We start from the raw sequence: 23,907 nt of genomic DNA on the forward strand, positions 1-23,907 counted from the left end.
TAAGGACAGGAACACACACAGACACCAACCCAAGTGATTTTACAAACTGTGGCATGTCCGACCTCGTTTCATTTCTTCAGCTACTTCTTGTCTTTCAGAACCTCTTCTACATAAAAGGTTAAGAGGATTCTTGACATTTTCCAAACTGTGTAGTTAATACTCTTGTCACTGTGTGCCCTAACTGCTGTGAACAGTGGCTACCCTGTCCTTTGACCAGCTACCTGTGTCTAGTTCTGTCTTTGTAGCACTTCTCATTCCATCCCCAGCCAGCAAAGGGAGCGACAAGCCTGAGATGCTGTTTGTAACGGGGTGCTCTAGCCGCAGGTGCTGGGCAGTCTCTCAGCCATGAAGGCAGAGGAGGAGTAAGGGCCTACAGACTGGGAAAGAGCAAACAAAATAGAAAAAGCAACAGGCTTGATTGGTCCACATAGAGCAAGAAGTAAGAAATGATCGGCTTGAAAAACTGTTAAAGATACTGGACTTTTGGTAGAAGGGAAATGTGCTGAAGCTAGAAAAAGTAGAAACAAAGTTAAATTTGTCTCCTCTTCATAATTAGATGCTTGGGAATGTTTGGGAAAGGGAAGCGGGTGGTTGGGAGAAAAGATACTAGTGTAGTTTGTGAGGAAGGAACAATGGATTTCCTCAGTATTCCCAGTATCTACCCTAATTCTGTATTTTTCTTAGGGCCACAGAAATTATTCCAAGCTTCCATGAGGTAAGGTCTGCTTGGTGTAGAGAAAAACCCTGATGTACAAACCTAGATATCTAAAGAGCGCCTCAGATCTGTTCTTCCAACCTGTTTTTCAGTGCCCAGAGATTCCAGTAACGCATTTCCCCGACTTGCTCTCTCACAGCCAGGTGCGAACATTCCCCGCCCACCGCTTTCCCAAGCTGTCCCTCCACCCCTCCTCGTGGGTGCCTGCCTGCCTGACCGCCCCGGGTCCGCGGGCACGGAAGGCCCCACCCCCCCGCTCCACGCGCTCCCCCCGCCCCCCCCCGCCGGCGGCCGAGACGCGGCAGCGCGCATGCGCCGGGCCCGTCGGAGGGCGGGGCCACTGGCGGCGGTGGGCGGGCGGGTGCCGTGGCGCGAGGCGGGGAGGCCGTCGGTCGCCTGGATCCCGCCGGTGCCGCGGGGCGGCCGGGCCGGCTGGCGGCGGAGCCCGCGAGAGCCGCGGCGATGTCTTCTATCGGCTCCTACGAGAGCCTGGTGCACGCCGTGTCCGGGGCTGTGGTGAGCGGAGCGACCGGCTCGGGGCTCCCGCCGCGCAGCCGTTGCGGACGGCGCCGGGAGGGGGAGGGGGTGTCTCGGCGGCGGCGGGGCCGAGGGGTCTGGCGGGTGGCGTGTGCCCGGGAGAGTGGGGAGGGCGGGCGGAGCAGCCGAGGCAGCCCTGAGGAGGTCGTGGGCCGCCTTAAGCCTTTGTTTGACTGAGGGGCCGCCGGGGGGGCCGCGCCTGAGGGGGCGGTTGGGGAGGGTGAGGCAGTGCGGGCGGGCAGGCCCAGCAGGCCTGGGGTAACCTGGCTGTGGTGCGGAGCTGTCACCTGGGGGTGGCCGTGCCCAAGCCCTCACCGTCACGAGGGGGCTTTGGGGTGATGGCTCCTCGACACGGAGTCTCAGCTCCGCCGCCCGACCCGTGCGACCCCGCTGGCAAAGCCCTCCTTTTGCTTGTCACTAGTTCTGGAGGTGGGATGGATAAGCCTTGAGGCTGGCTCTTGTCCCGAGCAGCTGGAGCTTCCTCTGAGCTGCAGGGGTGCTTTCTTAGAAAGGGAGCATGTAAGCATCTGAAGCTGGGCGTCAAACTATGAAAATTTAAGCCTCCCAGAAGATAAGGTAGAGGGACAACACTTCAGCCGTGTAATGTAAGAGTTGTATTAAGCATCTGCATTCTCCGATTGTCTTATAAATACTTAAGAAGTTGTAAACCATGCGTAGGCCTTAATCAAAACATAAAGCAAGCGCAGTGCAGCTAGAGGAGTTTTGTATACGTTATTGAATTAAATATTTCATATGACACTTGTAAATTAAAAAGCGTTTAGTTTCTGTAGATTTGCTAGCATGCCTAGCCCTTGAATGAATGAGTGCTAGCTCTGTAAATAGCAAATCAGCCTTGTACTTCCAACAGATCAAGAATTGTAGCACAATGTAGTATGCTGGACTAGGCATACTGATGGATTTCAAGCAAGCTGATGCAGCTCTACTCTTGGGTTATTCCAGACTGGCAAGAACACCTAAATGTCTATTTTAGCAATTGCTGATCTACTGTTCTGGCAAAACTTCCTCTTCTAATTTGAGCCCTTTAAAAGAACTTGCAATGTCTTCTATAGGATGGAAGTCACTAAATGTTATTGAACAATAAAGGGTGATTCTAAAAGGAAGACTCTAAAGGGTGTTTTGTCTTCATCATAAATAAACATGGGATTAGTCTGCTTGTTTAAGCATCAAAGGCAATGGGGATTTTGTTTCCACTGTCAAGAAATGGAACTCTCTCAAATGATGTCATTATTGAAATACTGCTTGCTCTCCTTTTGCTGGCTTGTACAGAAGTTGGTGATACTTTTTAGCCATCACTGTTAGCTTCTCCCTCTCATAAACAGATCACTCTAATCAGGCTGTGCTCCTGAACAAAGTGTGTGGTAAGAACCAAACTTATAAATCCCTCCAGAAACTTAAAACTTGTAAAGAAATGGTATCTCAGGTCCCTTGGTGGTGTTAATTAAGATAATGGAAATTGCCTATTTTATTTGAAGATGCTTATATGTTGGCATGAAGGACGGAACTTTCTGGAGCTCTTGGACACTTCTGTACCCTTGTGACTTCCACTTGCTGTCACTAATATTCATATACAATTTAAAGCTCTGGAGCAAGAATTTTTTTCTTTTTTTGGCTTTTTAATTTCTTACTGCCTTATGCTGGAAACCTTGATATGTTTTTGTTACGGTAAAGATGCACTCATCATTTTAGAGATTTCTGTTTGCTTCCGTAACATATGCTTTTTGGCAAGATCTTTGGCATGGGTACCAGCTGTTCTGATATCGGCTCACCATTTGTTTAAATTATTATAAAGCACACTGACGTGTGGATATGATGCAAGAATTTTAAAAAAGAAAAAAGCAACCCACAGAACTGTGCTGAGATAATGAGTCAAAAGAACATGCCAGATCACAACATGATAATTTCCATTTCTGTTCTAATATGGTGAAAGTTTGTATCTTCTAGGCTACTTGGTCAAACCTGAGATAAATGAATACTTTTGTGAGCAGCAAAAAAATCAGTGCTTGATTTCCTGTGAACTTTAATTGAATTACATAAGTGTTCTCTAACTCTGCATGTAGCTATATAAAGTAACCTTCCTGTTACAAAAGCTGTAGGAATGAGAATTTTATAGGAGTGTTATGGCAGCAGTCAAGCTGCTTTGTTTGACTTTCAATGTCAGCTGACAACATAATTTTAAAATTTTGTTTATATTTTAAATTTTTAATTATTCTTTTTTAGAAAAAACAAACTTTAGGCTTTCATCCTGCACACCTCCTCTTGGCAGCAGTCACCTCAGGCCATTTGTTCTGGCCACTTACTGCCACCTCTTGGCTACTGCACAGTTGTTTATGTGGTTCTGTGGCTGATCAGGGAACTGATCTGACTGAAGAAGTAGCCCAGTGGAAAAAGTTATTTTCCAGACAGTTTAGTTTCCTTGTCTGCATTGTCACGTAGGGGCCCAAAAAGTTATGCCACCAGAATGGAGGAGGCGGGGATGCAAATACAGTTGACGAAGAGCTGGGATCGTTTAAGCCAGTTTGTACCTGTCCTAGTGATTATTCAGCAATAGCATGACTTGCCAAAATGCCGAGATTCAGTGCCGGCAGGGAGGTGGTGGGAAGGCGGAGATTGAAGCCTCACCCTTTCATCAGTAGAGTGTCATACATTTCAGCATATGTTCCTGCAGTCAGTAATAAGAATTACTTTCCCTGTTGCTCTCAAGTGCAATTCAGTAAGGAATCTGAGCCCATCTCAAGGGCTTGTGTTGCTGGGGAAAGGGCTAGTCCTGCTCATCCCTCTCCTTTCCCTTACTTCTGGCCATGAAACCCTGTCTCCTTCATATGGTGCTTCTGGCAGTCTCTTTGCCATGTAGTTGAATTGTTTCATTTGTAAACCCAGGAGAAAAGTAACTCTGCTTTTCTGAGTTTATTTCCCTCAATTTAGTGAAAGGAGAGGAGAGGGTACAAATTATCTTTTATTGGCAGTAATCTGTTATATCAGTTAAGTTAGCTCATGCCATTCTGTTGAGCTGTGGCTCCGTGTATGTTCTCAACCAGTTTGAGCCGTTAAGGCTCATCATGTGGGAACGGTTCAAAGCTGAGCCAGGGGAGGTTTAGTCTGGACATTAGGAAGCATTTCTTTACTGAGAGGGTGGTCAAACACTGGAGCAGACTTCCTAGAGAGGTGGTCGATGCCTCATCAGTGTTTGAGGCATTTGGATGGACAATACCCTTAATAATACGCTTCAACTTTTGGTCAGCCCTGAAGTGGTCACACAGTTGGACCAGATGAACATTGTAGATCCAGCTGAAACATTCTGTTCTGTACCTTGTGTCCACCCATTTGTCCTGTGTGCTGCTACCCCAACTATTTCCCTATTTCCATTTTCTGATTTTGAGTGCAGGTGTGTGTGGTGTTATATGGTGGATTGCACTGAGAGGAGGATTCAGGATAAATCTCACTTTGGAAGGATGGAAGCAGGATAAATTGAACAAGGGAAGGTTGGAACTTGTAGTGACTGTGCAGTCTTGTGGTTGTTCTGTGCATAGGTGTGTGTAATTTTTGAGGTTGGCTTCAGAGTTGCTATAATGCAGCTGTCATTAGAAGGTATATTTTGGCACTTTCTGGTACTTCTTTCTGTGCTGGCAGTAGCCTTCTAACTGAAATTTATTTTTTGTAAATTTTTAGTCAGATGGGTTCATGAATCCTGCTTTCTGTCCAACTGTGTGCACAGTAGGTACCAAGAATGAGCAGACACAGGACAAGTACCTGAGAGAGCAGAACCAACCTGTTTGGCTAGAGCCCAAACTAAATGGGTTAAAATAACCAGGTAATTAGGACCAAGTTTTTCCTTTCATCTGCTACTTGGTGTTATGAAAACTAGAGAAACTTAAGTCTTGTTAAGGCTTCAACCAAGAGTTGCCTTACAAAACACCACCTGCAAAATAATCCTCTGTTGCTCGTTGTAGAGAAGGGTCCAAGCAGCCTGCTCAGGAGCTGGAGTGTTTCCAGAGGCAAAGCTTGCTTAAATGTATGGCATACCATAGCTCTAGAATAGTTCAAGTCAGACCATGTAGCGTGCTTTAAACACAGTGCTTGTATGACTTGCGATATCCCAGACCTTCCTACCGTTTAAAGAGTTTGCTTGGCTACTAATGGAAGAGTACCAGAGTTTTAGCAGCCGTTTAATGTATTCAATACTACCATACACTGTTAGCAGGTTTGCACCAAGCTAGAGTCTTGTTGAGTTAGATATCAACTAGGTGGAGAGAGAGGGAACAGCCGCCTGATAAGGACATTTGCAAATACAGTATTTAACCCTGTTGTAAAGAAGAGTGACTGCTGGCTTTTTCATTTAGAAGCTTTAATGGTTGGATCGCACAAGAAGTGAAGAGAGTGTTGGATTCACAGGAAGTGAATCTGGTGACATCTGGGTCATGGTTTAATTCGTCATATGTAATTCATGCCATGGGGTGTCTTGGTAGGGAGATCTTTATTGCCTGAATTGGAATTTAGTACAATGCCAGATTTAAGTCCTGAAAAACCTGTACTATCAGTTTTTTAATGAACAAAAGTTTGGGTTTTTTCTTAAGTCAAAACAAGGTTATTGTAACACAATGGTTGCTTGTGTCATAGTAATTTATTTTTTTTTTAAACTAGAAATTGGATGCTGAGGCTAATGGAAGGTAGAGAAAGTGCAATATATTTGTCTTCTGACACACAATTTATCAGCTTTCAGACTTAAAAAATTTATCTTTGGGCAAAAAGCTTCTAATGGTTTTAATTTTAGCTTGATCTAATACAAGACATAAAAACTCTTTTGTAAGCATGGGACCAAAAATCACTTAAAATAGACATTGTTACTTATGGAGTTTATCACCTTTTTAAACTTACTCAGTAGACTGGCTTCTGGGTGAGAAGTGAAGGGCTACAAAGAGTCTGGCAGGCATCTGTACAACCAACTGATACACTATATAGCCAGTTTATTTTGTTTTTCAGGGCAGTATGACTGCAATGACTGTATTTTTTCCTTTGGATACAGCTAGGCTTAGACTTCAGGGTAAGTGTCAAACTCTAGTTTCCTTGTACGATGCTGTTTCTGTTCATCTTGGCTTGGGCACTTCTAAGGGTGGTTGTAGGGGGAACTATCTTGCATGAGTAAGAATCTTACCTGTGTACCACTAACACCATTTAATCACTAACACCATTTTTCCAGCTGAAGGTAATTCTCCCTTTTGAAAGTATTGAGCAACCTTTTAATTAGCTGTGTGATCTGTGGCCAGATGTGGCTTTTAAATGGTTATCTAAGACCAAAAAGCAAAATAAAGATGCGAGATTACACAGGATTACATTTGTGTGTTACTGCTTTTGGCTGCTGAGAACACTTCAAAATGCAGGGGCAGTGTCATGAAAAACTAGCCTAGAATTATTCCTGAAAATGGTTTAAAGGGAAAAGTCAGGGTTAGAACTGGGAGTAGGAACATCCTATATTTACAAAAAATGCATCTGGGTATAAACTTTGTTGTTCTAACACTCTATCTTCTAATCAAAAGTCACAGAATCACCACGCATTTTAGCGCTGTGATTAAAGTGCTATTAAGAACTAGAGGGAGATCATCAGCCAGGTTGTCAGAAACATGTGGTTGAGAAATTGAGCAGCTTTCAATTCAGGAAGAGACAGTGTTTTGCTAAGGCTTAGCTGTTTGCAGATTAACTAAGTGATTGCTCTGCTAGTGGTGCTAGTCTGGAGTCCAAGGAACAATTTTGAGAGCAGTTAGGCTCAATTCTAGTCTCTTACCTAAGGGAAAACCTACCTTCAGTTCATGTCACAACTATCAGGTTAGGAATTGGTAACTACAGATGCTCTGGTGCATAACAGAACCTGCTAGTCTGGGAAAGAATAAAAAAAGGAAGTAGCCTTACCTAGCAAATGAAAATAAGGTAATGCTTTCTGGAATTGCTGCAGAAATAGGGAGCATCTGTCCTTTATGAGGAAGAAGAAACATGCTCTTGTGGGGTATGTTCAGAGCAGGAAGGCTAAGGACTTGAAAAGGAGTGCTGAAAATTGGAATAATCTAAAAGTTTGATTCTTTTGTTTTGCAGTTGATGAGAAGCGGAAGTCTAAGACAACACCAGCAGTCCTATTGGAAATAATCAAAGAAGAAGGCTTGTGAGTAGATAATAATTTTCTGCTTGTCTTCATGTAGTCAAGCTCTAACACTAATCTGAATTTGCTTTTTAAAGTGGAATAGTTAGCCCACATCTGTCTGGACAGATTTTTACTCTGATTTAAAATGTCTCCATAGAAGTGTGATATGACTTGCATAATCTTATGTGTTTGTCTTTAGCTAATTGGGATTAACTTTCTTGAGCACCTTATGCAGCCAATCTGTTCAGTGATGTAACGGTGTGCCTGCATTAGTGAGGTAGCTGCGCCTCCTTAGAAATGCAGGTTTGTACGCAAACGTACCTTTGTGTACCTGATAAACCAGCTTTGTCTGCCTGGATTCTTGGGTGTGTCCATTTCTCATAACCAAGATGAAACTCTTAGGCAGCTGAGCCACTTTTCAACAGGAGAACTGAGACATGTTTCCCACTTGAAAGTTTTTTCTCCTCCTAAGACTGTAGAAGTAAACAATTGACTCTTTATGCTGGTAAGATTCAAGATATATCTAAATGCAATTAACTTTCAGCAATACTGTGCTTCAGTATTTGCCACACAGTCTGAGCTGAACTGGCTGGGAAAAACAGTTGTATGCATGTCCTTGTTACAATATTTTCCTAAGTGAATCCCTGGAACTCTTAAGTAGACTGGAACTTTCAGGACATTAAAAATTGACAAAAGTTTAGCTTGGCAAATAATATTTTGCCACCTTTCAATTTGAGCAGTTGGCAGTTGTATGCATGAGTACTTGTCAGCCAGTTGGTGATCCCTTTTGGTCACATCCCCGCATTACTTTTGTCACATAATGGTGGCAAGTAAACTTCAATTAAAAAAGAAAGAAGTAAAAAAGAAAGTGGAGAGACTGCAAAAGTGATCATCCTGCTTTCCTGTGAAATGGAAAAATCCATAATTCTGGCAAGAGGGGAACATTGTTTCATCCAAAGATATTGGGAAAGCCTGGCTAAGCAATGATGCTAGTTTTACAGATGTGTTTGGAGTAACAAAAAGACCGCAAACAACAACAAATCTGAAACGTGGATGTGAGATCGTAAACATCTTGTTCACATTAGTTTGTAGATTCTTGTCTTGTATTACACTTCTGTGAGACTGCTTTTCTCATCTAGATAAAGCAGGTTTAGTTAATGGACTTTCTGTAGAAGTTTATCAAACAGCTTTGCTTTCTTCCCTATACTTTCATCCTTTTTTAGATGATATAAATGTGTTCACTGGTGTACACTTGAGTTCTTCTCAAGGTTGCAGTTTGGAACAGAAACTTAGGTTTTACTTGTGTGCAGAAGTATTTGTGTGTGAATTATGGATGCTAGCACTGACAACTTGAGTCATTAAAATAATGGTTTTTGTCTTAGTGTCATGTTTTGTACTGCAAGATGTTTTGTTTGAAAATCATCAGAAGTTGTTCTTAATAAATCCAGCAAAACCAAACACTCTCAGTTAGAGGACATGGTCCCCAGAGAGTGTTTCTTCCTTTCTTTTCCAGCACTGAAGAGATAGGTGATGCAAAAATTGTTTTAATTCTACTTATGACCAACTGTATAGTCAGTTAATTTGTAATTGTAATGGTTATTTGCAATTGTATGGTTAGCAGCTAACCCTGTAACTTCAGAAACGGTCTTAATAATGTGGTGTATTCCCAGCTACCTGGGAGGGAGAAGCTCTTGATGCATCTAAGATGAAAAACTAACATTTACATCATGAGAACAGTTAGGTGCTGCATTTACCAGCCTTGCATCTTTTATGGTCTTCTTCTTGGGGATCCCTATATTCTGTGTATTCCTAATATTTTAATGAATACTAAAGAGCCTTCATGATTACTGCTGGTTGTTGAGGAGATTTCTTATGCTCGTAACATGATACCAGTTCTATACCTGTCCTGTGCCACTTCAGTGAAAATGTTTTTTGGATGTATTGTAGAACATGCTGGGGATGTAGGACAACTGTTGAGGTGTCCCTCTTTTACAGGCTCATCAGGCCTGTCAGAGAAGGGAGCTGTGTTAGTCAGCTGTTACGAAATAATTTGTAAATCAAGATAATTTAGTTGATACACAAACAATGATTGTTCACAGCACCTGAAAAATAAGATAGCTGTGAATCATAAGGGGGTATTCAGTTTTTCATCTGTGATTAATCTAGTTAAATTTAAATAAGTAGTGCCTTTTTCTCACTTACCTGACTGATTTGCTCTAGACTGTACTGCAAGGCGTTTATTAGAAATTCCTCCCACCTGCATATCTCATGCCTCAGGTTGCACCCTTTGGAAAACTCTCCTTGGTGGAGTATATTAATTTCAGTAACTAGTCTTCCATTTTTAAATTTTATCTGAGAATCCAGACATACATTTTTTTTCTTTGTTACTCTAGTTTTTTTATTTTGTATTGAAGGAGTAGTTGTCTTTAATTTTTTTTCAGCTATGTTAAGCATTGCTTTGTTTCCTTGGAGATGTGAGCATCTCTTTACTGAGATGTTATCTATTGTATTGGACTGACAGCCTCCGTTTCTCAACAAAGATGAGAATTCTCCTCATGCCTTGATATGTTTTAGTATATGGTTTCAACAGACGGACCAGTCTGTATGTTAACGTACATACCTGAAACATATGTTCATCCCCTGGATGTTTGTAGTTCACCACTGGCTGTTGGTAGAGAGCAAATACGGTGGTAATACTCATCTTTGGAGTGAGCGAGCCCCAAGCTTCTCACTGTAAACATATTGTACCTCTACAGCTCCTTTTCAATGGAATTCTTCCTGATCACTATAATTTATAAATATAAGTGCTTAATTTTTTTTTTTTATGGTACTGTTTAGTATGGTTTGTTATCATTAATGATTAAGACACACCTAGTTAGTATTGTATGTAGGATATGGTTTTGTATCTCTGGGACCCTCCACCAATATGTAAAATCAACCAGATCATATAAATACATTGCTGATCCTTACCATGACTTTTTCCTCTCCATTAGGTTGGCACCATATCGAGGATGGTTCCCTGTTATTTCCAGCCTTTGCTGCTCCAATTTTGTTTACTTTTATACATTTAACAGTCTTAAAGCTCTCTGGGTCAAAGGTCAGCATTCGACCACTGGAAAAGACTTGGTTCTTGGGGTTGTTGCAGGTAATACTTAATACCTTTTTGATGAAATTGAGGTGGGGTTTTTTTAGTATATTCTATCTAATGTTTTTCTTTACGAAGTCCACTGGAGGTTCCACTGAGTGTTTACATCCCACTACATGCAGACCTGCTTTGTTGTACAGCTCTGCTCTTCTGTGTCCTCCTCACCTCATAAGTCGGTGCATAAACTGTCTTGTTGTGAATTCTGGCGCAAAGCGCAGTGCTGTTGTGGTCTAGTATTTTATTTGTGTCTGCTGTGTTGTTTAGCATGGTATCTAAGCATCATCATTTAGATGTTGAAGACAAGTGGCAGGCCGAGGTGATATTTTTTTTTCAGAGGAAAAGATATATGCCAATTCTGAAATATTTCCAGTTAGGATAAGAGTTTTTAATGTAAGCATTTAGGTGTCAGTTTTCAGACTTGTTTTGTGTCATCACCTGAAAGTGACAGTAAGTCCCTAGATATATGCAGGTCCAGTGGGACTATATGTTCTTTTTCATCCCTTCCTCTCATGTGGATGCTACAGTGGCTTCTGTGAAGGGATGGTGACTTTAGTGGCTTTTCTAGCAAATCCAGTGTGAAAAATTACCACTGTGGGCCTGTGTTTGCCAGTAATACTCTGCAGGAACAATTGCTCATGCAACCACACTAAAACAAGCTGATTTTTAAAAAAGCTTGCAAAAAAGGCCTGTGATTTTTTTTTTTTGGGGGGGGGTGGGGGGTGTGTGGGATAGGTAGGGGAAGGCTTTTTGTTTACTTTTGCTAGTTTCTTATACTTTCATTGTAGGCACAATGAATGGCTGAATAGTTGGGGGAAAGTAAGGAAGGAAATTCTCAAGTTGGCTTTATCACTGGGGTCAAATTCCATATAATTACATTCTGGATAAAAGGCTACTGGAATTAGGGTAACAGTTTATCAGTTAAATGACTAGCTCTTCTTCAATGTCAGTAGTTTATATCCTTGTAATGGAATAATATCTGGTGTAAAATGAAAAAATCCACTTCAGGTGTTTGCTAATTCTCCTTACCCGTATCTCATTCCTATTACTGGTAGCCAATATAGACTAGAAAAATGCAGTAAAATTCCCTTCCAGTCTGGAAAATAATGTTTTATGACTTTTCCTTTAACTGAGTTTGTGTGAAAAATTACAAGTAGACTGTGCTCTAACCTGTTGCTCCTTTAATGTAATCACATTGACTTTGGTTGAGAGATTAATGTGGCTTGCCTTTTCTAGTGCTTGATTTTGCTCAAAACTTTTTTCGAGAGCTGTCTGTAGTCCTTATGAAGGATACTGAAATATAGTTATGTTTACATTCTGCTTTTTTGAATCCTCTTAAAGGAAAGGAAAAAGAACAAACAGGCACAAAAAAATGTAGGTAGTAAAGTTTCACCTTTTTCAGATTTAATGTTCTTGATAGTGATGTAGTGTGTCCATCTCAATATAACTGAATAATTCAATCTGTCACTCAGAGTTCTACCAAAGCAACCAATGTAGAAGCATTTTCTAGTTTCTGTGATGCAGAAATATTAATGAGAAGGATCAGAAGCTTGTTTTTACATAGTTACTTCAGAGTAACTCCCTTGGTCATTACTGAACAGGAAAGACCTGTGCCAGGTGATTGCAGAAGTAATGTCACTTAATCCTTCTCCCGCTTAGTTTAGAACTGTATTTTACAATACCTCTTTGTATTGAGACAGCCTTATGTATGCTTGTCTATTTCTCTTCCTTAATTTCTGATACTCAACCTTCAAACTTTACTGTTGGGGTTTGTTACTCAGTGTAATCTCTTGCTGCTTCTAAGCCTTACTTAAAATACTTGCAGAATCCTGTGTTTTCAACCCTAAGTGTACTTAGTGAATCTAGAAGCTAGCTATTCTCATTCTTTTGGCAGTGGAGGAGTTCTATTCTGGTAGTCAAGCTGCATGCATTTATCTGGTTTGATCTCTCCCTATAAAATAATTCTTCTAACCTTATCACTCTGTGTTTCTTTCTGAAAGTAGCCAGGCAGCAAGCCATCATGGAGTGAAGTAGGGCATGAAAAAGTAGAGTATCTTGTGCTCCAGTGTGGTGTAGTATGCAGCAAAGTAACAAGTTCACTAAAGAGTCCTTCAACACATTCTTATTTGGTGTGTTTTGTTGTTTGGGGTGGGGGTTTTTGGTTGTGGGTTTTTCTGGCAGGGTTTTTTTTGGTGTTTTTTTTTAGTTTTGGGGAGGAGTAGCAGAAATGTCTTCCCATTGCATGCAGTCTGCTGACAACTAATTAATGGTGGCACTGTGGGGGGCGGGGCGGATACCTGAAGTGTCTCCTTACAAATTACCAGTTTACTTTCACCATATGCTGTGTTAATTTTTTTTCCCTCTTCCTACCAGTAGTTTCAGTAGCGTGTGAATCAAGGTAAAAAGGGACAAGGAAACATTTGAAATCTTCTGGTTCTTTCTGATTTTCTTTGTGCTGTGTCTTGCAACAGGTGTAGTGAATGTACTCCTGACCACTCCTCTTTGGGTAGTGAACACACGTCTGAAGCTGCAGGGAGCAAAATTTAGGAATGAAGACATTGTACCAACCAATTATAAAGGCATAATAGGTAAGCACCTGTTGTTGTCTTCAACCAAAGGGATGTTCATTAAATGAAATGTATCAAGGACGCTGAAGTCTGAAGCCTTTTATTCCTGTAACCAATTTCACCCCGGATTTCTGTGCTTCCCTATTACCTCGCAGTCATTGAGTTTTACAGGAAACTGGACTTGGCCATTTCTGATGGTAATTAAGTTTGTAGTATGCACACCCGTAACTAAAATAACTTTTGCAAAGGCAGGTATCTTACCACACAAATACTGGAGTAGTAGTGAGCCCAGTGAGGTGGTAGCTGAGAGTCTGAGTGTAGACAGACAATCTGCAAATTAAACTTCACTTACATTAATCTTTTCACCCACGTGTTCAGGCTGTCTTCCTTTTAAAAATAAATAAGTAAATAAATACTGTTTTAATTTTAAAGAAGGTTTAGAAGACCTGAATGTTGATGCTGAGCTTGTACTAAAAAGAGCAGGGTGTCTGTGTAGATGAGAAGCTTTGTTTATGTTAATGGTGATGTGAGCAAGAATCTCCTTTGTCACTGTTTTTCTGTTAACTTCCAAGATGAGAATGGAAGATTAAAAATTGCATAAAAGACTGCAATGAATTCCTATACACTTTGCATATTAGACTTTAAGTGTAACTTAACTTTTCTTATATTCTACAGTCAGAATTTTGTACTCAAAATTTTAATGATTTTTTTCCTTTTCCACCTTTATTCTTAGATGCCTTTCATCAGATAATAAGAGATGAAGGAGTCTTAGCTTTATGGAATGGGACTTTCCCCTCCTTGCTGCTGGTCTTCAACCCTGCCATACAGTTCATGTTTTATGAAGGCTTTAAACGGAAGCTTTTGAAAAAGCAGCTGCAAGTGAGTATGTTTTGAGGCCAGGCGATGGACATGCTCTGTTATAAGACAAGTTTTTTGATGTGTGTTACTTGAGCAAATTCAGTAATGTAGGTTTGGTTTTTGTTCTTGCAGTTTTGTTCTGAACCCTGTCATTTTAATAACACTTTTTTTTCCTGATGCCCTCAATTTTTCAATATCCTTTTTCCAAGGATGGACACTAGAATTGCACATAACATTGCAACCATACCTCCCTGATTCTCTAAATAGAGGTAGAATTACTTTTCTGTCCCTGCTTTATAATCCCCTTCTTTTTCTCTATTCTTTTTCTTTTTTCTCTGTATCAGATATAGGATCTCATATGAACTCATGTTGGTTTTATGTTCTAGCAAGTTGAAAAGCATTTGTGCTGCATTTTAGGATAATATAACATACATGTTTAAGCTGCAGTTATTTGTGACTTTAGAATGCATTTGCCTGTATTAAAATGTTAGATCATATCAATATGTTAGAAAACCATCTTGTTTTTCCTTAAGATATAGTGAAATTATTTTTGCATGCGATTTTGCATTATAAATGAAGCTTGGGGCTTTTTACCATCTTTAGTCAATACTGCAGCTGTATCAGTCTGTGCCTGACAGATCTATGCAGTTACATTATAGACAATACATTCTTCTGAGTGATGAGCTGAGCTTCTCTCTGCATTGTTATTTGCCTGTTGGCTAGTTGCTATATTTACTACTTGTGTTTCTTTTAAATTACTTAGTTCTACCTTAAATAAGGGCACGTTTTGTCCATGATCAGTGGAGAGAGAAAATACTTTCCCCCCCCCCCCCCCCCCAGCAATGGTTATTTTTATTTTGGACAATGTTTTTCTTCTTATTTGATCTTTTCCTGATTGTCTTAAGTATATCAGATTGACTTTGAGATGTGCATGTGTGTGCATAGTTCTGATTGCAATCAACATTTTACAGATTTGGAGCACGATTTGATATGGGCACCTACTTATTTTCAGTGATTAATACACACTATTAGACAGACATGCACTGTAATCAGCTTAGGCTATAACAGTGCATTTGGTGCATCATGGAACATTGTGGGCTTTGGGGAAGAGGATGGGCTTCCAGCAGGTCTTTCTTAACTAATACAGGATGAGATTTTTAGCCTGTGTCATCAAGACTAAAATTCCGCCTGATAGCATAGCGATCATGTCTCAGGATTAAAGTTATGTTCAAGGACTGTTTCACTGTCACCTTTTCACAAGTGCCATGTGACTTTTTAGTTTAAATGTTGCAAAAACTGAAATGCTTATTGACTGATGGTTTAAATGCTTCTTCTCTATCTTGTCTGTTCTTGGTGCTTTAAATCCATCTAGTTGTATGGCTTTATCTCCACTGTGTTTTAGCAACCTAGTTATAGTGAGAAATGCAAAAGCTTGTGAGCAGGTAGAAGTTACAAATAAACTTTAGTTGTGGGAAAGTAAGTTGATTGAACTATTGAAAATTACGAGACCTGGAGACTCCATGAAATCTTTATGCCAAAGATACTTAGATAACCTGGTAGCAGGTACCAGTACAGAACCCCCAAACACATACAGGTAACTGGCTGTTTTGGTACTATGTGGAAGTAATGTGTTCTTTATCTATTGAACAGCTCACATCTTTGGATGCTTTTGTCATTGGTGCAATAGCCAAAGCAGTTGCCACCACCCTCACTTATCCTCTGCAGACAGTACAGTCAATTCTGCGGGTAAGTAATAATTTAATTTCAGGGTAATTGCCTCTGACTTGTTCTGTATAATGCAAGCCTTGTTCATATGACTTGTTTTTGTGTTAATGAACCCATCATTTTGGGAGCTCCTTTTGCACAATGCAAGTCACTGATAATGATGCCTCTCTTTGATCCTGTACTGACAGATTCTGATAGAACTTGGTGTTACTGGTGCACGTTTGTTTCAGATAGCTGGTAGGATCGGCAACATAATGCATTGGTGCAGTGTCTCATAGAAGCTGATGCACCATACTGCTTTTAGGCACTACAAAAATGTAGATTTACTTCTTTGAATATAAATAGAAAATGTGTCAAGTGGGAAGCTAAAATTAAATCCTCTAAACCCAGTTTGTTTCCAGATGACCTAGGGTAATCTGAAAAAAGTTCTATTCATAGGTTTTGTTTTATTCGGATGATGGTCTGACCTTGTTAGTAGCCAGAATATGATTCATCAGGGGAAGCTGAGCTCCCTCATAAAGAATATCTTTTACAATTTGCTCGGCCTTGTGTGCTGATTGTAGTGGTAATGGAAACACTTGCATTTATTCTCACTTGCAATTTGTATGTATGCTGAATAATGCTGCTACCTTCAGTATGTACCAATATTGTTTTAATACTGAAACAAGACAAAGTTGGGGGGGTGGGGGGCAGGGAAGAGACCTGGCCATACATAAGCAAGTGTATTGTACTTTAATTTCTGTGCTTTTTAATCTGTTTTTGTAAATTGTTTCTTGATTATTTTCGTAACAGTTAAATATTAATAAATGTTTCTACATGGAATATAATGGTATTTTCCTGAGTAAAGAGAAGCCCTAACTTGTGTGTATGGTAAAGCCATTATACGGGTTCTAAACCTTGTATAAATTTGGAGAATTAGTTGAATTATTGAATGTGAACCTTCCATGCTAATGATAATCACTTTTCAGACTTGTGTAATAGGGGATTTTTCTTGTTAATTGTTCATCTGGAAAAAGTGATTTTCATGCAAGTTTTCTAATTATTTTAGCTTCTCTCTAGAGTGGACTAAATGTATGTTGATTTTTTGATAGTCTGCATGCTATATTTCAAACCGACATGACTTGAATATATTTACTGTGTGATTGCTGCTGTCCTGAAAAGGCAGTAGATGAAAGCTATGCAGACACAGAAGTTTTTACTTCACCACCCTAATAGTGCACAAAATGGCATCTGCACTGTAGATGTCTCAGCCACATTGTGGTTGTGCCAGCAGTCATCTTTTCTGAAGTTTTCATAACTTATGATGATCAACTGAGCTGGTGCTTTCATTCAATGTCTCACCCTGTTTTAACAGCCTCGACACATTTCAGGATTTAAACTAGCAACACAGACTTCTATTACTGAAGTGACAGATACAGGAAGACATTGTAAGCAAATACAGCTTTGTATGGATGAGTTGCAACACATCATGATTCAACCCCAGTCGGCAACTAAGCCCCACACAGACACTCACTCCCCCCCGAGTGGGATGGGGAGAGAATCAAAAGAATAAAAGTGAGAAAACTTGTGGGTTGAGATAAAGACAGTTTAATAGGTAAAGCAAAAGCCACATGCGCAAGCAAAGCAAAACAAGGAATTCATCCATTGCTTCCCATCGGCAGGCAGGTGCTCAGCCATCTCCAGGAAAGCAGGGCTCCATCACACGTAACGGTGACTTGGGAAGACAAACGCCATCGCTCTGAGTGTCCCCCCCTTCCTCCTTCTTCCTCCAGTTTTATATACTGAGTGTGACAACATACGGTATGGAATACCCCTTTGATCAGCTGGGAAACAGCCAGGGCAAGTGACCCCTTCCCAATTTCTTGTGCACCCCCAGCCTGCTCACTGTTGGGGTGATGTGAGAAGCAGAAAAGGCCTTGATTCTGTAAGCACTGCTCAGCCATAACTAAAACATCCCTGTGTATCAAGACTGTTTGCAGCACAAGTCCAAAGCATAGCCCCACACTAGATACTATGAAGAAAATTAACTCAACCCCAGCCAAAGCCAGCACACAATGTCAGTCTGGTTTTAATTTGTGATGTGTTTTCTGCTGGCATGAAGGAGAACTGGAAGGAAAGCTGCAGTGCTCTATTTTACCCTTGGCATTGCACAGCAGTGCAATTTTCATGTGGCTACATCAATATAAGAGCTTCAACCCTCGTTCCTTTCCATGGTTGCTATAGAAATGATTATGGTCTTGTGACTATTACTTCATATTTTGACTGTCTCCTTTTGATTTTCTGAACAAAATAATTCTGTCTCTTGCTGACAGTGTCACCCTTTAAAAAAGGGGCAGCTCTGTTAAGTTGTGCTGCCAGCTTGATGTACTAACCATCTCCTGCTTACTGCTCACCTCAGCTGAAGTCAGCTAGTTCACTGCTAGCTTGCCTGAGCAGTGATGAGCTGCCTTTCTGCTAGAGCACAGCTAACCATCAGCGGTGGTGGGACTTTTCTCACAGTGGCCCACTGTGAAATAAGGTGGCCTCTATGCTACTTCTTAATGCCAGTCCATCCTCTCCTGTGATGATGGGGAATACAAGGAACCTCTAGTTCTGCAGTCACTAGGGGTGACTTCTTTCCCTTTGCTCTATGAAAGCAGTAATAGCCAGAAATTCTGAACACTTCTGGTGAGAACAGCAGGAACACGCATCTGTGATAGGTGTGCTGTCTGGTTCAAACTTGCACCACTACTTAATGTGCTTTCTAATCTAAAGCTAGCTTTGTTCTATTTGATGAAGTTTTTGTCACTCACACTAAGTGATGTTAAAAAAAGTTACGATGAATAAAGGTTTAGTATCTTCAGAAATAACATTCTGCTTGAAGTATACTTTGTTTCCAACCCCACAACTATACAATTTTAGCATATTTACACACAAGCTATACAAGCTCAATATAATTGATAAAAACATACGCATCATAATTAAGTTCTATCATCAAAGTAGAAATACAGGACTCTTTTCAACCTTAAACCTTTAGAATCTTACTGTTGTTTGAAAGTTACTAGGGTTCTTTGTAATGAAGTCTCCACACCTTTGCTTTCAAATTTTTGGCAAAGTGCTCTTGCTTCCATATAATGAACAGCTGCCCTGTGTAATTGTTAGTGGTATGCAGCTTCCAGCCTTGCCGTTTAGTATGTCTGTCTCCTTTTCAGTCATTAAAAATACATGGCATTGGTGTTACTCATTATGCAGTGAAACTGTTCTTTAGCCTGTGTGTTGGTAAACAGTGGATAAATTGCCTCTGGAGAAATAGCAGTACTGTTAATGATCTTAGTGATACTGGGTGAAAAAGTTATCTTTAAAACTCAAGCCTCTTGCCTCTAGTGTAGAGAATGCAATAGTCCCCTTGGGGAATCTTCTGCAGTAATCAGTGAAATACTGACATCCTACGGAGAAAGGAATGTGTGTCCCCAATGTGTGTCCCCGTCATCCCCCTCCCCTCCCCCTTGATGAACCTTTGTTTGCAGTACAACAATAGTCTGATACTGGAAAAAAAAGGAGAAGGAAGCACTTAATCCTGGTGTAGTTTGGAAGCCTATGAGTAATCTGGGCAGTGACTGGCATTGTAACTTGGAACATTGTTAGTAATTTTTCTGGGGTGTGTCTCAGTCTTTGACAATAATCCTTAGCACTGATTTATCAGTATCAAATGAGTTAGTTGCTGATGAGATCATGGATTGTGAGCATGCATTTTTCTAATAAAGGGAGATTTCCAATAGTGTTCTGTTACTGCTGTTTTCATCTGAGTTCTTAAGACATACAGCAAAGGGACCTGTGTCATCCTGGCATTTTCTTGTAATTTCTGAACTACCTAAATCTTCTTGCATACTCTATGTACTGTCAATGGTATTTTCTTATGCATAAGTAGTAGCAGTTGCCTGAGTAAGTTCTGGGAGAAACTCATCCACAGGCAGTTGCTCAAGTTCACCTTTCTTAGCACAGAAGCATAATACAGGCTTCAAAAGCTGTTTATGTTGTTATAAATACAAGTGTGGTAACTCTTGTATATTAATAATTCATAGTTACAGCTTGCTAACAGTACTATTGACCTGTATCAGATAAGAGTATCAATGAATGCTAGAAAAGGAGTTGTTGAAATTGCTAATTTAACTCTGAGACATGAAATTACAGCACCAGCTATCATGCCTACTGAAAAACAGTTTGGGGATAAGCAAATGCAGTGAGTAAAAGAGAAATACTATTTAGGCCAGGTAGGTGGATCAGACAATCGTGGATTCTTTCATAGCAGTCCACATGTAAATGTTTTGCTCCAGGACCATGGCTGGCCAGATAAATTTTGGGTTCAACTATGCAATCTCAATGTACAAATGGTTTGCAGATGTATGATGCTTTGAATCTTTGTTGAATGAAAGCTGAGCAAGCCAGAAGGAACTTGCTTTGAATGTCCTATCCTTACTAAGGCACTGCAAATTATGCTTGATCTTGAAAACCGTTTCCTCCAGAGCAACTGAAAGAGACCAATGTGTAACACTTTATTTGAATCCAACTTAAAACCAAAACAGGTTGTTGTAGCACATACTGTTTTAATGCTTGCTGTGTGAAGTTCAGTAGTGTGGGCTTTGGCCTCAGTTCTTCACTGATGACTAGTATAACCTGAAAAACGTTAAAGGAGGTTTAAGATAGGCTCTCCAGATTTTACACATATGTTGGGTTCTCTGACTAGCACCGTAGGGAAATCGTACAAACAAAATGCTCTTTTTTTTCAGTTTGGACGCCACAGGTTGAACCCAGAGAACCGAACACTAGGCAGTCTTAGAAATGTTCTTTACCTTCTACAACAGAGAGTGAGGTGAGCTTTCTGGGGTTTTTTTCTAACATGACGTAGAAGACTTGAGTATTGCTAATATGTTGAAAATGTTGCTGGATCAGACTTGTTTCTTTTTGCCTCTCTTAAGCTTGTCATTTGAGGCCACCTGTTTTTTATAATATATTGCAGAATAAGTACACAAAACAAAATTCTCTTGAATACCTGTACAGTAAGTGGTATCAAGGATATCTATGGATGCCAATTCAATAACCTCTTGTCTTGAAAAGAAGCAAGTTTCTTGCACAAAAGACTTAACTTTCTGCAGAATTTTCTCTTTAAAATATTATTCACCATAGCTGGCACTCAAGACAGAATTTAAGATTCTTACAGTTGTCATTAACTTGTGATATCAATTCTACTTTGTAATGTACTGATTTACTTATAGAAGGCTATTCACACTTGTTTTCTTGGTATTTTTTTTTCTTCTTAGGCGTTTTGGATTAATGGGACTCTACAAAGGCCTTGAAGCAAAGCTCCTGCAGACAGTCCTTACTGCTGCTCTTATGTTTCTAGTGTATGAAAAACTGACTGCTGCAACCTTCACAGTCATGGGATTAAAGCATTCGCGCAGACATTGAAAAAGGAACCTATGCCAAAGATTATGGAGTCTAGAAAACACGTTCTACTTCTGAGACCAGGCTGGGTAACAAAGGGTCTTCACTTTCTCTATTTCTTTTTCTTTCTAGCCACCTCCATCTCCATTATTTGGAGAAATTTGAAATACACTCTATAGGACCTGTTGCCATGAATTCAGGGATAGCCCATTCCCTATTTTTCTGTGGATTCACTGTGTTAAGAAACAAAGCAGAGACCTTATTTAAGCACTTGACATGAAATTTTAACTACTATAAGATTTGGTTGACTTTCTTGGCAAGAATGAGTATCTCTCACTATGCTTTCTTGTTTTCCCTCAGATTGTCCTCAACTATTCTTCTATCTTTACCTTCTGTCAGCAGTGGGTGGTCTGATTTCATGTTATTTTCCTTGACCTGTATTTATGTCACTTCATATTTGGTTTGTTAAAATAATTCGTAAAGTACAAAATTTTTGATGTAGTTTTCTTCTAACTTCGAGTATGTTTGTGGCACAGAGTGACAGGATATTACCCCAAATATCTGGTGGTGAGATTTCTGAACTGCTAGAATGTACATTACCAGTGAGTAGGCACACTGCATTCTTGAATCCACCTATTTTGAATCTTGAAAATTTTGAGTACAGATACTGGCTAGATAGGAGGAGCATAACTGTTGCTTCTTCAAGCTGAGTACCTCAAACTGCTTCAAGAAGATGGACTTCTACACAGAAATACATGAAGTTCTGTAACCCCATTCCTTGTGACAATATGTGAATTCATGCCATGTTCTCATGCAGATGGAGCACTGCCCTATGCTTCAGAAGTGGTATGCCCTCTCAAAAATGTGCTTTATTTTTCCACTGATCTTCCCAGATGCTTTCCTGACCATAAAGCATAAAGGTCGTAACTGTTGTCCCAGTTAACATTAAGTGTATATGTTCTTTTTGCATAGTTTTGTTCAGTAGTCCTAGGCATAAAATCCAAATACATCCTGCTGTGTCCATCATTAAGTTAGCAGTAGGATTGTTCTGAAGAACAGTTTTATATTTGAAGGGTTGAGAAATTCTATGGTAGTTTAACACCAAGAATGTCTGGGAGAAGAATTAAGTGCTGCAGGAAACACGGTACTGAATTGCTAAATGACACCCTTTTTTGAATCTCAATAGACTCGATTCTAAGTATGAAGTTGGAATGCAATTCTGCAGATAATGCTGTCTTTTGAACAAGAATAAAAAATCTTTACACTGACTACTTCTTTTAAGAGTATTGGTAGTATCTGTATACAAGAAAAAATGCTCTTAATTCAATGCTGGGTGGTTTTCAGTCCAAATTGGATTTACATATGACAGGTAAGAATGAAAAAGTGTAATAAGCTGTAATTATACTTTGATAGCTGACATGAAATTTAATGAAAGACTGTAGACCTCGCCACTGGAAAAGAAACAATCACAATTCTGAGAATTTCAGTGAAATATTCTTCTAACTGAAATGAATTATCCTGTGAAAAAAATAGTCTGTTGTCTTTTTTTTTAATAAGAAATTCAGAATCAGTAGTATGGCGCTTGATAAGCTACCTCACTTTGAAATTCCTGCTGTCAGAATAATTGTGAGGAAGCTGGAGAGGCTGTTGGCTTTATGCAAATGCAAAGTGGTTCTCATGCCACTTTGGCTGAAATCTGGGTGGCTGCTAGAAGCTTTAGTTCAGTGTGTCTCAGATCTTTCTGGTCTGTGGCATGAAGGAGCAATTCCTGCAAATACAGAAATATTTTTCTGGTTGCTATACCTGTCAGAAGAAAGGAAATGCTTGCTATCTAGCCAAAAAAATACTTGTCTACCAGCCAGTGTGGTTTCAAAGGGATAAAGAAGTATCTCATTTTAGCAAAAAAGCTGCATACAGAACAACTGTAGAGAAGAGTGCTGGCCTTGGCTGTGTCTGTGTTACCATTAAACCTGGAGTTGACATTTTGCACTAAGCTCTCTACTTGGCTTTGCTGATCAGCTGTTAAAATGTAATGGTTTCATAAAGGGATGAAAACAAAAGCTATTGAAGCCATGAGCATCTTCAGTCTCCGTTTAGTTATAGACCTATGGTATTTAAAACTTTTTTTGCTCCTGCAATCTGCAGTATTGATTTAGACATTAGACTGAATTAGCTGAAAGACGACTAAACCTCATGTGACTGAGCCAAACTAGATTGAGGAATTATTCAATCATTTGTTTTCAATCAGCAGGCAAACCTTTGTGCTACAGGTTGTCCCTCCGCCCAAGTTTTCTTAGGTGTGGTTTGAACAGATGGTGACATTTCCATTAGAATTGCTAAAATTATTTCAGGCTTCAAAGGCATATGTATCTTTGAGATTTAAAAAGCATAATTTATCATAATTTTCATAAATTTATCAAAATTTATGAAAGACATTTCTAATCTTGGTACTAAAGTTGTAAGTCACTCATGATAGATAAATACTGTCCAGAAATAAAACCAAAATACAATACTTTTACTGAGTTTTAAAATATATTTATATAAATTATTATTTGCTGATGTGCCCCTTCACAAGCAAATGTATAGCTTCAGGAAGTTTTGTGAAGACACAATTTGGCTAATCTGGCTCTAGTTAGGTCACTTCACTGAAGAAAAAAAAATAGTTGTAGGAGAACTAATGATACATTTCTGTGACAAACAGCACAAAATGTACAAGTGTTCTTTTAGACAACGGTGACTCCTGATTGACATGGTTTTGGCATTTGAAGCTGGAAATCGACGTGGAGACAAGAGT

The 23,907-nt window shown here is 39.9% G+C and overlaps 1 protein-coding gene across 1 annotated transcript; it reads left to right on the forward strand.

The window, feature by feature from the left end:
* The first annotated feature begins 1,082 nt into the window (after window positions 1–1,082).
* Window positions 1,083–22,381, forward strand: SLC25A17 (solute carrier family 25 member 17). The gene is made up of 9 exons (XM_074871073.1): window positions 1,083–1,231; window positions 6,251–6,311; window positions 7,355–7,421; window positions 10,394–10,545; window positions 13,014–13,130; window positions 13,843–13,988; window positions 15,618–15,713; window positions 20,459–20,541; window positions 20,990–22,381. Exons 1-9 carry the CDS (start codon window positions 1,178–1,180, stop codon window positions 21,135–21,137), a joined length of 924 nt encoding a protein of 307 aa, XP_074727174.1. The 5' UTR covers window positions 1,083–1,177; the 3' UTR covers window positions 21,138–22,381.
* Window positions 22,382–23,907: the final 1,526 nt, after the last annotated feature.

The sequence above is a fragment of the Strix uralensis genome, chromosome 5, assembly GCF_047716275.1.
Source record: "Strix uralensis isolate ZFMK-TIS-50842 chromosome 5, bStrUra1, whole genome shotgun sequence".
Classification (NCBI taxonomy): domain Eukaryota; kingdom Metazoa; phylum Chordata; class Aves; order Strigiformes; family Strigidae; genus Strix; species Strix uralensis.

What these genes read in the sequence shown, in the direction of transcription:
- SLC25A17 (XM_074871073.1), top strand. Translation starts at nt 1,178, where the DNA reads ATGTCTTCTATCGGCTCCTACGAGAGCCTGGTGCACGCCGTGTCCGGG. An exon ending in GGTTCTTGGGGTTGTTGCAG is followed by an intron (nt 10,546 to 13,013) that starts GTAATACTTAAT and finishes GTCTTGCAACAG; the next exon opens with GTGTAGTGAATGTACTCCTG. An exon ending in TTTTGAAAAAGCAGCTGCAA is followed by an intron (nt 13,989 to 15,617) that starts GTGAGTATGTTT and finishes TCTATTGAACAG; the next exon opens with CTCACATCTTTGGATGCTTT.